At 45.0% G+C, this 17,543-nt stretch overlaps 2 protein-coding genes across 9 annotated transcripts in view; one reads left to right on the top strand and one right to left on the bottom strand.

Moving 5' to 3' along the window:
• Positions 1-17,543, bottom strand: part of dph3 (diphthamide biosynthesis 3) — a 258,857-nt gene that overhangs the window by 144,433 nt on the left and 96,881 nt on the right. The gene's annotated exons all lie outside the window — the stretch shown is intronic.
• agap1 (ArfGAP with GTPase domain, ankyrin repeat and PH domain 1) overlaps positions 1-17,543 on the top strand; it is a 145,896-nt gene that overhangs the window by 80,964 nt on the left and 47,389 nt on the right. For all 8 annotated transcript variants that reach the window (XR_012593042.1, XM_074627641.1, XM_074627640.1 and 5 more), the window contains 2 exons: positions 12,521-12,625; positions 16,509-16,677. Coding sequence is in view for 7 of the 8 variants with exons in the window: in XM_074627641.1 (XP_074483742.1) it covers positions 12,521-12,625; positions 16,509-16,677 (274 nt within the window). In the remaining variant the exon portion in view is untranslated. The remainder of the gene's footprint in view (positions 1-12,520; positions 12,626-16,508; positions 16,678-17,543) is intronic.

Here is a 17,543-nt window from a genome sequence, read left to right as displayed (position 1 = left end):
CGTTCAGTCGGGTTCCTCTTCCTCTCAACACCGAGGCTGTTTATTGATACTGTTTAACTTTAATATACTTTAATGTACTATAAACCTGCTGTAACAGGTGTAGGTGTGGAGATTAGAGGCAGATCAATGGAGTCAAAGCAGGTGAAAGTCGGCGTGGTCGGCGTGGTCGGCGTGGTCGGCGTGGTCGGCGTGGTCGTCCTGCCGTTCTGCACAACATCATTCACTTTTTACACGTTTTAAATTCATCATTTATTTCTCTGGATTCTCTGTTGGGTTAACTTCCTGAAGGCGCCGCTCGCTGCTCCCGCTGGCGTCTTCTTCTTCTTCTGTTTATTCTCATCTTCTACCTCAGTGTGTGTGTGCGTGTGTGTGTGCGTGTGTGCGTGTGTGTGTGTGTGTGTGTGTATTAAGGTGTTGAAGCCACTTGTTCGCCGGTCCTGATCTCATTAGAGCGCCTCTCAGAGCGACTCTCGACCACTCCAGGTGACGCCGGTTCAGCTCGCCGTTTGTTAAAGGAGAGAACGCCTTCATTAAGAGAGTCCGGCGCTCATTAAAACACCCACACACACACACACACACACACACACACACACACACACACACACACACACACAGGAAAGGGTTGTCTATAATGAGAATGAGGCGGCGTCCACTCAGATCCACACAAACTGAACTTATCACGGACAGAAAAGCACTTTAGGGCGACAAAAATAAACACTCACAGGTAGAATAACAGCGTGTGTGTGTGTGTGTGTGTGTGTGTGTGTGTGTGTGTGTGTGTGTGTGTGTGTGTGTGTGTGTGTGTGTGTGTGTGTGTGTGTGTGTGTGTGTGTGTGTGTGTGTGTGTGCGGGCGGGACAGGGTCAGGTGTGTCACGCCGTCTTCGCCGTCTCACGGCGAGCGATCACAAAGAGACGATGTCCAACAGTTTGTCTCCCAGAGTCTGAAGTTTAATTTATTTTAGAGAAAAGTGAGTTCTGTCAACGAGACGACTAATTATTATAATCATATTAATATATATATATTATTTGTTCAGCTGATGGTGTCCTCACCTTCACCTGCGTTGTTTTATTTATATTAAGATGATTATTATTGTTGTTGAAGAAGCTGGTTGTGACCCAGAATAATAAGTCGAGACGCTCTTTAATAAAGATTAAAATCAGGAACGAACAAACAAAGTGTATGGAGGACATAACATGCCAAAAATAAAAAATAAATAACTCAATAAAAAAAAAAAAAATTGTCATTAAATAAAGCAAAAATAATAAGTAATAAATAATACGTTTGGGGAAATAAATAAGGGGTGAAATGCAAAGGGAAAATTAAACAGAAGAGTAAATACGTTTTTCAACCACTATCTGTATGGAGGACAGAATCTGCCAAAATAAATTAATTAATAAATGACTTAATAAATAAATAAATATGTAATTAAATGCAGCAAAAATAATATAAAAAATAAATGTAGGCATTAATTAATTAATAAAATGTGATGTAAATTGATATTTCTGTTTTAATTTGCTTCTTTATTTATTTATCTTTGTATTAATTCCTTTATTTGTTTACTCTTCTGTTTAATGGTCTCTTCTATTTAATTATGTATTTTTAAAATAATTTTTTCTTTATTTTTGCACTTATTTTTATTATTTTTTAAATTAATTTATTTTTTGCATTTTTTATTTAGTTATGTATTTTTTTTATAAATGTTTATATTTATAATTTTAGCATTTATTTATTTACGTATTTATGCATTTATTTATGTATGCACAGTTTTCCCCTGGCATTTCTTATTATTTATTACTTATTATTTTTGCTACATTTAATGACATATTTATTCTTTTTTTGTCATTTTTTAATTAATTAATTTATTTTTGATTTTGGCAGGTTGTGTCCTCCGTAGCCAGACAGTCCAAATATCGTCAAATCCAGCCAAAACGTTAAAGCTGCTACCAAACTACACAATTATTAAATATATAATGATAATCCCCAATAAAACCAGTGAGACTCCGACCAGATACATTTATATTTATTAGATTTTATTTACAAATTAAACTGATGAAAACTGCAGAATGGTGCGTTCAAGGACAGTAGTAGTAGTAGTAATAGTAGTATTAGTAGTAGTGTTATGAGTAGTAGTTGTTGGTTGTGATGAACTCTGTGATGAACAACCTGCCGGAGGATCTGAAACAGGAAGCACATGTGGCGTGGAGGCTGCAGCGTCCTGCTGCGACACATGAAACCACAGAGGAAGAGCCGGCTGTACCGGCAGCCGATTGGTCGCTGATGCGTCCAGCTTTGTTTACAGAGGCTTGTTGACGGCGCCGGGCTCCTCCGACATCTGCTCCACGCTGCTAATTAGCTGCTAATTACCGGAGAGAGAGGCTGGCGTCGCTGTCGAGCGGCTGACCGAGGCGCTTTGAAAAGCAACAATCTAACAAATGAATTTCCTCCGACGCAGCAGCAGCGGCGCCGCTGGGACCGCAGACGCTCGTCTTCTACACCCGTGTTTACTCAGTGAAGGTTGACTGGGGTTTTGAACCCACCTGGGAGCCGCCCAGTACAAACACATCCTCTTACTGGTGGCTCCACGGCCACTGTCTGAGAGCTCAGTGATGGCTGAGGAGAGGAGGACGGGAGGACGGGATGGACCTGCAGTCAGGGATCTGACGGGTCCTGATCCTGATCCAGACCAGCTCTCACATGAGACCTTTAATGTCCTCATTAGACACACTTTGACCCTCCGTAATGACCGTTAACATACAGTGGTTCAGATCGTCTGGATGAACGTTTTGGTTTGTTCTCAACCTGTCCAATCGGTGTTTGTCCGTCTCCATCTTGGTTTCTTGTCGTCTCCATCTTGGTTTCTTGTCGTCTCCATCTTGGTTTCTTGTCGTCTCCATCTTGGTTTCTTGTCTCCATCTTGGTTTCTTGTCGTCTCCATCTTGGTTTCTTGTCGTCTCCATCTTGGTTTCTTGTCTCCATCTTGGTTTCTTGTCTCCATCTTGGTTTCTTGTCTCCATCTTGGTTTCTTGTCGTCTCCATCTTGGTTTCTTGTCTCCATCTTGGTTTCTTGTTGTCTCCATCTTGGTTTCTATCCGTCTCCATCTTGGTTTCTTGTCGTCTCCATCTTGGTTTGCACACAATGTAAATATAAAGTCCAGATCACTCGGGGTGTAACGCTCCCTCGATCTGGATCGATATATCGATTGAATGATCAACGATCCAACGTCATCATGCCTTTATTTTGAAATTCCCACGGCACGTCTGTTGAACCATTTCCATCCACGCGTAGCTCGTTCCTAAACATCCGAAAACAGCGCTGGCGGCGCTCAGGTTGTGCTTTCTGCAAGGACATGAGCGGGCACGGAGTCGGGACGAGGAAACAAGCGCCCTTAGCGAGCGCCGTTAGCCACATTAACGTTAACATACCGCTAAATCTGTTGAACCATTTAACTATCAGGGTTTTGCTGATGGTCTGGAGGAATCAGGTCCAGGATCAGCTGGACTCTGGTGTAGCGTGGACCTGGTCAAACACTGTTAGTAATTCTGCTGTCCAACACGTCTCTCTTTCATTCTTTGAACTTCCTGCTTTATGAGCGGTTAATAGCTCGTCTGACCTCCAGCTGGACGACCTCCTGCTGTACAACGTTCACTGAGTCCGACTCTGATTCTCAAGGCTTCGGACGCCGTCCTCTTCTTCCTCTTCTTCTTCTTCTTCTTCTTGTTCTTCCTGCTTCGGAGCTGATTAGTGTCGAGGTTGTAATTGCCTCTCGCGGGGCTGCAGACGAGCGCGGGGCTGGGTGGTTTTGACAAGTCTACTCGTCCCCCCTCGGCGCCGGGCGCTTTGTAAGGAGTTAAATTGGATGGTTAATTCGGGTGTTATTTACCCTGTAATTCATTAGTTGCGCCCCGCCATTGGCAGCGGGCAGGCTGTAATTTCACGCTTCGCAATAAAAGATGTCTCATAATCTGCTTCATTTAGCAGCCAAAGAATTTAATGAAATTAACTGCGGCCCTAATTAAGACGGTGAATATTAAAGACCTGCTATCAAGGCTTTAACGAGGGTGACACGATCCGCCTTCCGCCGGATTGGAAAAATATCATTTCCCTGGGAAAGGTTGTCACCGCTCGGAGCCATTTTGGCCATGATGACATTTTTGTCATGCACACTAACCCCTGGAAATGAGATAGCGCGGGGGGGCGCGGGGGGGTTCGAGGACGTCTCTCCCTTTTTACTTTGAGAAATAATTAAAACAAGGAACACAGGCGTCAATCAAAGAGCCCTTTTTTACATTGTGCTCATTACGCCTCGGCGCCGCGGTCTCCACGGAGCGCTCGCTGCCGTGTTCTGTTTGGCACGGGGGTGTTTCGCTCCGAAGCGTCCCCGCGGTCGCTTTGTTGTTCCGCGCCGCGTGTGTGTGTGTTTGTGAACGCTCGTGTGATGATAAGCTGGACGAGAAAGCGCCCGGCGGTGACCTGAGGGGTCTCCTCGCCGAGGAAGAGACGCCGTCTTCACATCCTCTGGTTGTCGGAGGCGAGCGAGGGGCGAGGCTTTTTATCCGCTAATGAATTGAGACTGCTGAAGTAAGGTTTGGATAATTGAGTTTCTAATTAATTACCCAGAACTCTTATCAGATAAATCAGCTCCTCTTCAGCCCCCCTCTTCTTCGCTGGTGTTTTATTTGATCTGGTCCGCGTCCTGCTCCCCTGGGCCTGCCCTTCGCCGTCCTTGCCTCATCAACGCCGACCTTGTCGTGGAGGCCGACGCCGCCGCCGCCGTGTGTGTTTTGATGTCAGTCGTGGGTTTGGAGCCGTTCTACCTCGACGTGTTCGTCCCTCCGCCGTCTTCCTGTAGCGCCCGTCGTCAGGTCGAGAGCCACATGGAGGGAAGAGATCCTTTAAAGTAGGAAACACTCAGAGCTCCTCCAAGGCTGCTCCACGCTTCTAATGACACACTCTTTAAACGCCACAACAACGAGACCAACGCTACATTTACTTCTTTAAAGTGAGAGCTGAGGTTCATCAGGACATGTTGTTACGATATTCAGAAACCTGCACCAAAAGATGATGAATGGAATAGAACTGTAGACGTGTGATGAGCGTGATTAAAGGAGCAGTTGATCACGGGGTTGGGGGGTTGTTGGTGTTTAGCTTCCAGAGCTTTCAGGTGATGTTTACCTGGACTCACACGTCCTCCCTTTATTCCCTTTCCCCCCCCGTTATTACCGCCCTGATCCCAGACTCAATACAAACCAACACCTCTCCTGTCTGACACGATGATGGATGAGCTGCGACCGCCGCTCAGGCCGGATCAGATGGCCAGCGCCGATACGGGAGGCAGCGTCCGGCGGGGGCGGGGGGGTGACACCTCTAATTTAGCCTCCTGCTCTCCGGGGACGGGGAAGAACAAAAGGTCTCCGGCGTCTTCCCAGATCATCCTGGGTCTTTTCCCAGCGATAGCGCCGCCCCCGTATCTCCTCTAAGATCCGCTGTCATTCCCTTCAACAGGCCTCGGGAGAGTCCATTGTGTGGGGAGAATAGGGGGGTGATTGAGTGATTAGAGAGTAGATTAGTGCGTATCAAAGGGAGGAAACAAGCCTTTAAAGAAGTTCCTTTATCAGACGCCTTCTTCAGATTCACACAACAGAAGGTCGGTGATGTTCAGACGGAGAGTTTCAGGGTTTATTTTTAAAAGAGAAAGTTTGTCGTCCATGTGTCTCCGTCCTCTGTCATGTGACCACCGTGGTCCTTAATCAGACGCCCTCAGGTACGAGCCCCCCCCCCCCCCGTGAGCATTTTGTCCGATGCGTCGTCTAACGAATGACTTCATCTCTCGGCCTCCCTCGAGCTAGCGACCTTTTCTTAAGCACTACGCCACAATACTTCACGGAGGAGAAGAAGAAGAGTGTCAGTATGAGAGAGTGTCTCCGGGGGACGTTCTACAGGATCTATATCTAATAGAAGAGTCCTTCCTGTTCCTGGTTCCAACCACTTCAACTCACAGGTGTGAATATCAGTAACGCCCTCAGAAGCCTGACAAATGATGGACACGTCCAAAAACAAAAACCAAGATGGACACGTCCAAAAACCAAGATGGAGACGGACAAAAACCAAGATGGAGACGACCAAAACCAAGATGGACACGTCCAAAAACCAAGATGGAGACGGACAAAAACCAAGATGGACACGTCCAAAAACCAAGATGGACACGTCCAAAACCAAGATGGAGACGGACAAAAACCAAGATGGAGACGGACAAAAACCAAGATGGAGACGTCCAAAAACCAAGATGGAGACGGACAAAAACCAAGATGGAGACGTCCAAAAACCAAGATGGACACGTCCAAAAACCAAGATGGACACGTCCAAAAACCAAGATGGACACGTCCAAAAACCAAGATGGAGACGGACAAAAACCAAGCTGGACACGTCCAAAAACCAAGATGGACACGTCCAAAACCAAGATGGAGACGGACAAAAACCAAGATGGAGACGTCCAAAAACAGAAACCAAGATGGAGACGTCCAAAAACAGAAACCAAGATGGCGTATCAAAGGGAGGAACCAAACCTTCCTGCAGTTCTTCATCAGACGGGTTCTTTACGTTAGAACACAGTAGAAGGTCGTCTTGTTGAGTTTTCTGGATTATTTTTAAGGATTTGAAAGAGACAGTTTGAGCTCCGTCCTGATAACGTCCATGTGTCTCCGTCCTCTGTCATGTGACCACCGTGGTCCTTAATCAGACGCCCTCAGGTATGAGCCCCCCCCCCCCCCCCCCCCCCCCGTGAGCATTTTGTCCGATGCGTCGTCTAACGAATGACTTCATCTCTCGGCCTCCCTCCAGCTAGCGACCTTTTCTTAAGCACTACGCCACAATACTTCACGGAGGAGAAGAAGAAGAGTGTCAGTATGAGAGAGTGTCTCCGGGGGACGTTCTACAGGATCTATATCTAATAGAAGAGTCCTTCCTGTTCCTGGTTCAACTCACAGTTTGGATCTATAGAGAAGAAGCCAGCGTTGTAAATCTCCGTGACGCCGTTGGACGTTTTGGATGCCTAACGGATGACTTCATCCCCCCCGAAGCTAGCGACCTTTTCTGAAGCACTACGCCACAATACTTCACCGGGGCGGAGGAGTACCGGGAGGAGAGAGTAGATGTGACGATGTATTTATCTCCACACATTCATTCTCCCATGTGGAGACCTTGTGAGCTGTCATCCGTCCTGAAGGTAAAATAAGAGGCGAGGTGACGTGAGTGTGTCACGGAGCCCCGAGGTGAAGAATGAAAGATATTACCCATCAGGAGGGTTCGACGCTCCGTTCAATTAGCCTTCCCCTCCAGCGGACTGATCGCTCGTCATCCTCCGGATGGATGGACCAAATTAATCTGCTGACGTCTCCCTCCTCAAATACACTAATACACAAATACACTAATACACTAATACACAAACACACAAATACACTAATACACTAATACACAAATACACAAATACACACAAATACACTAGTACACAAATACACTAATACAATAATACACAAATACACAAATACAATAATGCACAAATGCACAAATACACTAATACACAAATACACAAATACACAAATGCACAAATGCACAAATGCACAAATACACTAATGCACTAATGCACAAATGCACTAATACACTAATACAATAATACAATAATACACAAACACACTAGTACACAAATACACTAATACACAAATACACTAATACACTAATACACAAACACACAAATACACTAATACACTAATACACAAATACACAAATACACACAAATACACTAGTACACAAATACACTAATACAATAATACACAAATACACAAATACAATAATGCACAAATGCACAAATACACTAATACACAAATACACAAATACACAAATGCACAAATGCACAAATACACTAATGCACTAATGCACAAATGCACTAATACACTAATACAATAATACAATAATACACAAACACACTAGTACACAAATACACTAATACACAAATACAATAATACAATAATACAATAATACGCAAATACACAAGTACACAAGTACACAAGTACACTAATACACAAATACCAGGTTGGGACAGGGAAGTAAAAGAAATACTGGATCAGCCCGGTTTAGTTCAATCCAGACCTGCAGTGGTGCATCAACATCTGTACTCTAGTTTTACTAGTAGTGTTCTCTTTACATCAGTCTGGTGGGACGTAGTTGAGAACAATAGGACATAGGCGATGACGACAGACGTAGGCGACGACAGACATAGGCGACGACAGACGTAGGCGACTACAGGACGTAGGCGACGACAGACGTAGGCGACTACAGGACGTAGGCGACGACAGACGTAGGCGACGACAGACGTAGGCGACGACAGACGTAGGCGACTACAGGACGTAGGCGACGACAGACGTAGGCGACGACAGACGTAGGCGACGACAGACGTAGGCGACGACAGACGTAGGCGACTACAGGACGTAGGCGACGACAGACGTAGGCGACGACAGACGTAGGGGACTACAGGACGTAGGCGACGACAGACGTAGGCGACGACAGACGTAGGCGACGACAGACGTAGGGGACTACAGGACGTAGGCGACGACAGACGTAGGCGACGACAGACGTAGGGGACTACAGGACGTAGGCGACGACAGACGTAGGCGACTACAGGACGTAGGCGACGACAGACGTAGGCGACGACAGACGTAGGGGACGACAGACGTAGGGGACTACAGGACGTAGGCGACGACAGACGTAGGGGACGACAGACGTAGGGGACTACAGACGTAGGGGACTACAGGACGTAGGCGACGACAGACGTAGGCGACGACAGACGTAGGGGACTACAGACGTAGGGGACTACAGGACGTAGGGGACTACAGGACGTAGGCGACGACAGACGTAGGCGACGACAGACGTAGGGGACTACAGACGTAGGGGACTACAGGACGTAGGGGACTACAGGACGTAGGCGACGACAGACGTAGGCGACGACAGACGTAGGCGACGACAGACGTAGGGGACTACAGACGTAGGCGACGACAGACGTAGGCGACTACAGGACGTAGACAGGACGTAGGGGACGACAGACGTAGGCGACGACAGACGTAGGCGACTACAGGACGTAGACAGGACGTAGGGGACGACAGACGTAGGCGACGACAGACGTAGGCGACTACAGGACGTAGACAGGACGTAGGGGACGACAGACGTAGGCGACGACAGGACGTAGGAGACGACAGGACGTAGGAGACGACAGGACGTAGGCGATGACGACAGGACGTAGGAGACGACAGGACGTAGGCGATGACGACAGGACGTAGGCGATGACGACAGGACGTAGGAGACGACAGGACGTAGGAGACGACAGGACTCCCATGTTTGCAGTGTGAAACCAACAGTCACCAGATGAAATGTTTCAATCTAACACATGAAGTCTCAGGTGTATTAGTCCCTCAGCCTGGTTCCTTGGTGATCATTAATGTCCCTAATAATGTCCTTAATAAGGTCCCTGATACGTCCCTCTAGTCTGTATAGAGCAGTGATTGATAGGAGCCCAGCAGTGAGCGCTGACCTGAGCCGTGTTAATGTCTGACGGTCCTGATGCAGAGCCCTGGAACATGTTGCGTCTCTAACAGCCAGTAATGGATGATCAGCTGGCCTGACAGCTGCACGGCTGCCGGCAGCTTTCACTTCACAGCAGCAGGAAGCTCGTCAAGCCGCGTTTAGAGCACCGTGGGGAAACCCTGTTGTTACAGCAGCACACACACACACACACACACACACACTCACACACTCTGCTCTGGTTTACCTCCTCCTGACATGAGCTAGAATTAGTGTTAATCACTGGAAACAACATCAGTGACCTGATGGAGCTCTGAACACTCTGAATGATGATCATCTGCTCGTGTTTGGACAGTTAAAGGACACAATCTTTTCATTTATACGGTACGGTAGAACGGAGTGGTCGTCCCTTTGTGAGGTCACTAGTTCTAAACAAGATGACTTAACCTTTAATGCACCAGATGTGTGTCTGACAAGTTGGTTAAATACGTTTAAACATCTGCATCGTTGAATTCATTTACGCCAGTTCATCTCATAATGACGACCAGCATGCTGATGTTTAGCCGTCTGGTTTTTAGCCGTCTCCATCTTGGTTTCTGTCCCTTCAGCGTTGGCTTCATTTCTCAGACCTGGAAGTTGACTACTGGGATTAACCGACGGGTTGACATCGCTGTCTAAAAGCTCATCTTTATTGTGGTTGGTTATAACTCAGTAATAGTAATTATATATATATAATAATAATAATAATAATAATATATAGGAGCCAGCAGGAAGGATGTTAAAGGATCATTTCTTGTCGTGTGTCTGCTGTCACTCTGTGTTCATTACGGATCATTATCTCACCTCGTAGACTCTTTAGGACGCTGTTTTGGACACGTCGTCCTCTACGCCACCACTGCCTGCGTTCCACTCCCGTCTTTGTCACTCTGAGGCGGCGTCCCCTTCTTGGCGTTATGTCACCGCCAATTACGCCGAATGTGCCGTCACTGGCGGCGAGGGGTCACCCAGGGCCTGCCGCTCTCGTCCCGCCACCACCGAGCGCCTTAATGAAAGCTGAGCGGTCGGGGCGGCGGCGAGTGGCGAGAGGGCCTCTGTCCATCAGCCGGCCTGTCCATCTCCCCCCCCCCCCCCGTCCTCCTCTTCTTCAGTGGTGCCCCCCCTTCCTCCCTTCACGGCTGGACTCTATTAATATCCTCTGTCGGAGTGTTAATGTTGTAGAGGTCCAGTGAAGTGACACGCGTGGCAGCGCCGCTGTAATTGCTAATCAGCGGACAGTTTTATCCCCCCCCTCCTTCCCCCCCACCTCTCTGATCTCTCTCTCTCTCGCCGTCTCTTTGACCTTCTTGCTCTCTCTCTCTCTCTAACCTAATGAATCCGGCTCAAATGAAGTGTGGGCGTGCGAGCGGGCGGGCGCTCGGCCTAAACGGTCAGTCAGCCGCGGCTGATGTGCGTAGGAGAGAGAGAGAGAGAGAGAGAGAGAGAGAGAGAGGATGTTAAAACACGAGTCACACAATTAAAGAAGTGCTGATGTCCTCCCGTCTTCCAGCTCGTCTTCCAGCTCGTCTTCCAGCTCGTCTTCCAGCTCCTCTCCCGCGTTAACATGTTGTTGTTCTTTATTTAATCCGTCTCCTGGCTCTGAGCTCGTTATCTCCACTCCGCACTGTCTCAACGCCATTTATCTCCGATGTGCACCACAACACGTTGAAGAAGTGCACGAGTAGGACGTTATGACTGTTCGACCACGAGAGACAACATTTAATGGTTCTCATACTAACTTTGTGTTTGTCTCCGTCCTGTTTTCAACGAGACACAAAGAACACTTGAAGGAATGATGTCCACAGTTTGACTCACCAAGCCGTTGTTCATCACCCTCTCTCGGTGTCCTCTCGGTGTCCTCTCGGTGTCCTCTCGGTGTCCTCTCGGTGTCCTCCCGGTGTCCTCTCGGGTCACAACTGTCCTCTTATTCTCCTGCTTCATGGAGCATCTTCACCCCTTTCTTCTCTCTTTGCCATCTTGGTCCATCAGCTTCCATATTTCGCCCACTTCCAGTAATACCTGTCATTGTTTGCTAAACTCCAACAGCCAGGAGAGGCGGAGTGATCGGAGTCTTTTAGTGATCCTGCAACCGGACAAACTAGAGAAGCAGCTACACTTTAGAAACAAGCTCAAAGTAGACGATGATGATAATAAAAAGACTTAGCATCTCGGGACAAAAAAATTAATGAACGAATAAAAACTGATGAATATTATTATTCTGTTTGAGAATTAAAAGTCAAATTTGAAGTACACAAGTAGTACTACTACTACTACTACTACTTCCACTACTACTACTGGTATCATAGTAAACTAGAGAACCTGATGAATCCATCGGTACCAACCATGTCATACTAGCTGGTAATGAAGTAGGTTAAATAACGCTCCAAACTTACACTAAAAAAACAACGTAGTGTCGTCTGCAAAGAAGTTGAACCTGGCCCAATTTCTGTTACAACGCAATGCGATGCAATCCATCAAGTTGTTGCTCAAGTAAATATAATAGGGCTGCCAAAGTTAACGCGATAATAACGTGTTAACGCAGCTTGTGATTTTTAGGTTGTAGCGGGCTCAGTTTTAAAGCTAGAGTAACGACACTCTACTCTTCTTGTAGTGAAGGAGGTTAAATAATGCTCTGATGTTACACTTAATGTTGGAGAGGATAAACTGTCATGTCCATGTTCAAAGGGGTCCCTTGACCTCTGACCTCCAGATGTGTGAATGTAAATGGGTTCTATGGGTACCCACGAGTCTCCCCTTTACAGACATGCCCACTTTATGATCATCACATGCAGTTTGACATGTTATGATGTGAGCATATTGTTCTATGCTAAATGCAGTACCTGTTAATTGATTAATAATAATCAATATATGTATATGTATATCTGATGTGCTGTGTCTCGTGTCCTGTGTGCAGGGCATGCTGCTGAAGAGAAGCGGTAAAACCCTCAACAAGGAGTGGAAGAAGAAGTACGTGACGCTGTGTGACAACGGACTGCTCACCTACCACCCCAGCCTGCATGTACGACACACACACACACACACACACACACACACACTCATTACACAGCCTCTGATTGGTCGTTAGACTGCAGCGCTCTGCCAGCGTGCACTGACCTCCATCTATCACACACACACACACACACACACACACACACACACACACACACACACAGCCGGTGTTGATGGTTGTGTATTAATTAGGACTCGTCGTCTGTTTGCCCACGTCTCCGTTGATGATGTGAATATCAGCTGTAATGTCTCTGCTAATTGTCCCGGCTCTCTGCCCTGTTGGCACAACATCCTGCTTTATTACCACACACACACACACACACACACACACACACACACACACTGTTTGGTAGAGTCTCCTGCTTCACGTTCGACAGGTTTTCAACACATTTTTTTTTTTTTTGTCAATTAACAAAGTTTTTTTATTAAATTACAGTTTTACAATCAATTAATTAAAATTAGATATAACTTTATTTATGAATTACTTAAATTAAATGAGAATTTTGGTTATAATAAATGCAATTTTTCTGAGATTTTCAGAGTAAAAGTTCTGGTTAATACAGAATTATTTTTAGGTCAATTATTATTATTAATTGTCAACTATATTAATAAACGCTTCATCGTTTTGAGCGACGTTCTCAAGTAAAAATGCCAAACATTAAATATGTTTCTGCTTTTCTCTGTTATATATCATTAACTGAATATATTCGTTGGTTTTGGACAAAATCATATTTTATTTTCTACAATTTTCTGATATTTTCTAGACAAACGTGACGAGGTGGACACTTATTATTGTTTATATTGATGTAATATTGTTTTATCAGATCTGGTCTTTCAGTGCCTGTTGCTTTCTTTTCTTTTTTATTAATTTGTGCACGTTGTTCAAAGATATTAAAATCATAGAATTGAGCGATAATACAATAAATAAATAAATAAAAATACAAATAGTATTTAAAATAATCAACATTGATATAAAGAAGATAAAATAATTATACAAAATGATAAAATATGAAAAAAGTGTTATGTGTTTAAACACGGAGATGACCTCATGGTGTGTGTTTGGGTTGTTGGTTTGATTCCCTCCGGAGCTGAAACTCTTCACCAAACTGAACCCGTCCATCAGAGATCAGAGCAGCTGAAGCAGGAAATTACTGTTCAAACTCATCAACACACACTGATGTATAAACACACACACACACACACACACACACACAGAGCCCCTCCAGCTCTAAACCGCCAGCTTCGCTTTACTCCCGAGCGCGTTGCATCTGCAGCTCCGCCGTCAATTAGCGTGTTTGCGGAGGCTAATCGAATGAAACTCAATCAGCGCCGCTAATTGCCCGACTATGTGCAAAGAAATCACATTAATGCCGCTAATTAAGAGGATGGCGATGGCGATGGACGCCACCTCGACGGCGGCGAGAAAAGTCTCAAAGTGAAGAAGAAGAAGAAGAAGAAGAGCGAGCCAAAAAACAGGCGAGATAGAGAGTCATTAGTTTAACTAGTGGAGGCGACACTAGTGACCTTAACGTGACCTTAACGGGACCTTAACGTGACCTTAACGGGACCTTAACGGGACCTTAACGTGACCTTAACGGGACCTTAACGTGACCTTAACGTGACCTTAACGTGACCTTAACGGGACCTTAACGTGACCTTAACGGGACCTTAACGGGACCTTAACGTGACCTTAACGTGACGCTACCTTGATCAGGTGTTTTTACATCACAAAAATATTTTTAAATGATAGAATTGAGCAATAATACAATAAAGAAATAAAGAAAGAAATAAAAAATAATATAAACAAGATAAACCGAATATACAGAGTGCTAATAATCAATCAAAAATAAAATACAAATATCAAGAATATTTCAAATAATCAAGAATAATATAAACAAGATAAAATGAATATACAGAGTGATAATATTTAATGAAAAAATTTATAAAAAAATATTTAAAATAATCAGGAATAATATAAAGAAGATAAAAAAAATATTATACAAAATAATAATAATAATAATAATTAAAAAAATAAATACAAATGCAAAAAAATATTTAAAATCAGGAATAATATAAAGAAGATAAAAATGATTATACAGAATAATAATAATAATCAATACAAATAAATAAATAAAAATAATACTAATGTTTAGAAATAATGTTACATGAAGATAATAATTATAATATTTATGGATTAAACACTGTTATATTTATATTATATTATAAGCCTATGGGGTGGACAAAATAATAGAAACGCCTGTGAGTAAACAGCTGATCAAACTACTGAACATCCTCCAGAATGATCCTCAACCTGTTCATCAAAACTCTGATGTCGTGTGTTTGTGTCTCTTTTAACCGTTTATCTTCTTCTTCTTCTTCTTCGTCTTCTTCTTCTCCTCTATCTGCCGTCGTCTCTCCCTCCATTGATCGTGTTTTGGGTTCTCTCGCTCTTTATGGATTTGTGTTTCTCTCGGCGTCAGCAGTATTCAGCTCTCTGTTCACACGGACGCCACGCCGCCGTTTATGCATCCATTTATCCCCCCCCCCCCTCCACACACACACACACACACACACACACACACCACCTGCTGTCGGCGTGTTTGGTCGATACACACATCCGTCCTGGACGCCGCTGCGTGGCGTGGACGGTCGGGCTGATGATGAAAGCTCCCCGATGCAAATGGAGACTCAATTACCTCGGTCAATCTGTCGGAGGGGAGTGTGTGTGTGTGTGTGTGTGTGTGTGTGAGTGTGAGTGTGTGTGTGCACGTGGAGGGTTTACCCAGCAGGCCCCTGGCTCGAGGGCTCTCCGGTGGCTTGTTAAGACGCCGTCGAGAGCACTTGGCTTTGAATTGGCCTTTTGTCAGCCGAGCTGCCAGAGGGAGGCGGGAAACGCCGAGAGACGGAGAGAGAGTGTGTGTGTTAGGAAGAGTGTGATGTAGGAACGCCGTCTCTGTGAGGACCAATTAGAGCGTCAGAGCTGGAGAGTGAAGACGTCTTCTCTGAGGACGAGGACCTGAATGTCCTCACAGGTAGACGGCTGTTTCTAAACCGGAACCGGATTCAAACCTCAGACCAAAGACATTACACTTGAGTTTTATAAAAATGTCCTCTCTTCATAAGTCTGTCCCGTCTGTCCCGTCTGTCCCGTGTGAAGCGTCCCGGTCCTCACAACGCCAGCAGTCCAGTCGCTCCCTGAGTGGTTTTAATCCGACCCAGCGGGTAGCGTGAGCTTTGTTTCTCCTCGTCTCCTTCATGTTGAAGAGGAGGCCGTCCTCCCACAATGCCTTGCTCCTCTCGGGTCAGCGCTGACACTCCACCCGGCTCAGAGGGGGGCGGGCGGGGGGGTGCATTTAACAAGCGCCTCTCGTGCATCATTAACACCTCTACTTGTGTTCTCTGATCCCGTGGAGAGCTCTCCATCGGGGGGCGGTCCAGGCATCCAGCGGCGGGCGGCGGGCGCTCGTGTTTCGGGCGTGTCGGCGAACGGGCGCAGCCAATCGGAGCCGGCGTGGCCACTTCAGCGCCGCTTTGAGGGATTAGTGTGTCTTTTGTTTGTGTGTTCTATCTAGAGGTCATTATGTGGAGTTAATCCTCCTCCGAACCAAACACCCACACTCTGATGAGACACTCTGATGACGCTCCACAGACACTTCATCTCTTTATATCCTTTATTACAATAACACAACGTGCATCAAGTCACTGATTCAAACTTTAATCCACATGAAGCGTTGTGTTTTATAGCTTCATATGTGTCTCTGAAACATCCCAGAATCACACAATCACACCAGACTTCATGTTATTTACACAGTTTTAAGTTTCCAGCTGCTAGTTTGTGTTATCTTACCGTTGACCTTCCTCTAACAAACGCTCCGTCTCGTCCCGTCTCTCAGGACTACATGCAGAACGTCCACGGTAAAGAGATCGACCTGCTGAGGACCACGGTGAAGGTGCCTGGGAAGAGGCCGCCTCGCGCCGTGTCCACCTGTGCCGCCGTGCCGAGTCCCAAAACCAACGGCCTGACGAAGGACATGAGCGGCCTGCAGCTGGGACAGACGCCAGGTGAGGGACAGGGGGACTCACCTGAGATCAGCTGTTAAATATGAGGCACTAATATAATCATCTTTATGCTTCAGCAACCTCAACAACCAGAGAAACCAAAGAACATCACCGTGGTGATTAAAACCAAAATGATCTACCAAAACATTATGTAATAAATCATCTGAAAAATAGAACATAACTAAATAAATACATTTAGTTTTTGGCAGTGCATGCGTCCAAACCAGGGTCGTAAATGGGCGGTAAATTTCCAATACATTTCTGAAAAAAAAGTACCTTAATTAATTAATTAATTATAATTTATTATATTTCCAATAAATTCTGAATGTTTTTCAGGTTAAACTCAGGAATTTTGGGGAATTTTGCACAATTTCAATATAAAAATGTTATCTTTTAATAGTGAACATATTTACTGATTTCTTTCTTGCAGTGCATGCATCCAAACTAGGGTTGCAAATGGTCGGTAAATTTCCAGTAAATTATCTGAGGGGAAGTTAAATTTGGGAATTTTGGGGAAAAAAATCTTTTAATTTCAAAACATATTTTAATATAAAGATTTTACATTTTAATAGTGAACTTATTTAGGGGGGAAAGAATGGAATGTTTTGGTTAAAAGTACGCGGAGGGTTGTCAAGGGTCGGGAAATATATGGACATTTTCCAAAAGAGAATAAGTTTAAATAAATAAATAAATAAAAATCCAATAAAATAAAAAAAAAAATCTATACATTTCTGAAATTTTTTCCAGGAGATTAAATCAGGAATTTTGCACAATTTCAATATAAAAATATAATCATTTAATAATGAATTTATTTGGGGGAAAGTATGACGCCTAGAGTTGTAAACATTCAGGAAATTTCTGAAAATTTT

This window comes from Sebastes fasciatus, chromosome 24 (assembly GCF_043250625.1).
Source record: "Sebastes fasciatus isolate fSebFas1 chromosome 24, fSebFas1.pri, whole genome shotgun sequence".
Classification (NCBI taxonomy): Eukaryota; Metazoa; Chordata; class Actinopteri; order Perciformes; family Sebastidae; genus Sebastes; species Sebastes fasciatus.
Note: the sequence above shows the minus strand (reverse complement) of the source record. Positions and strands in the feature narration are given on the sequence as shown.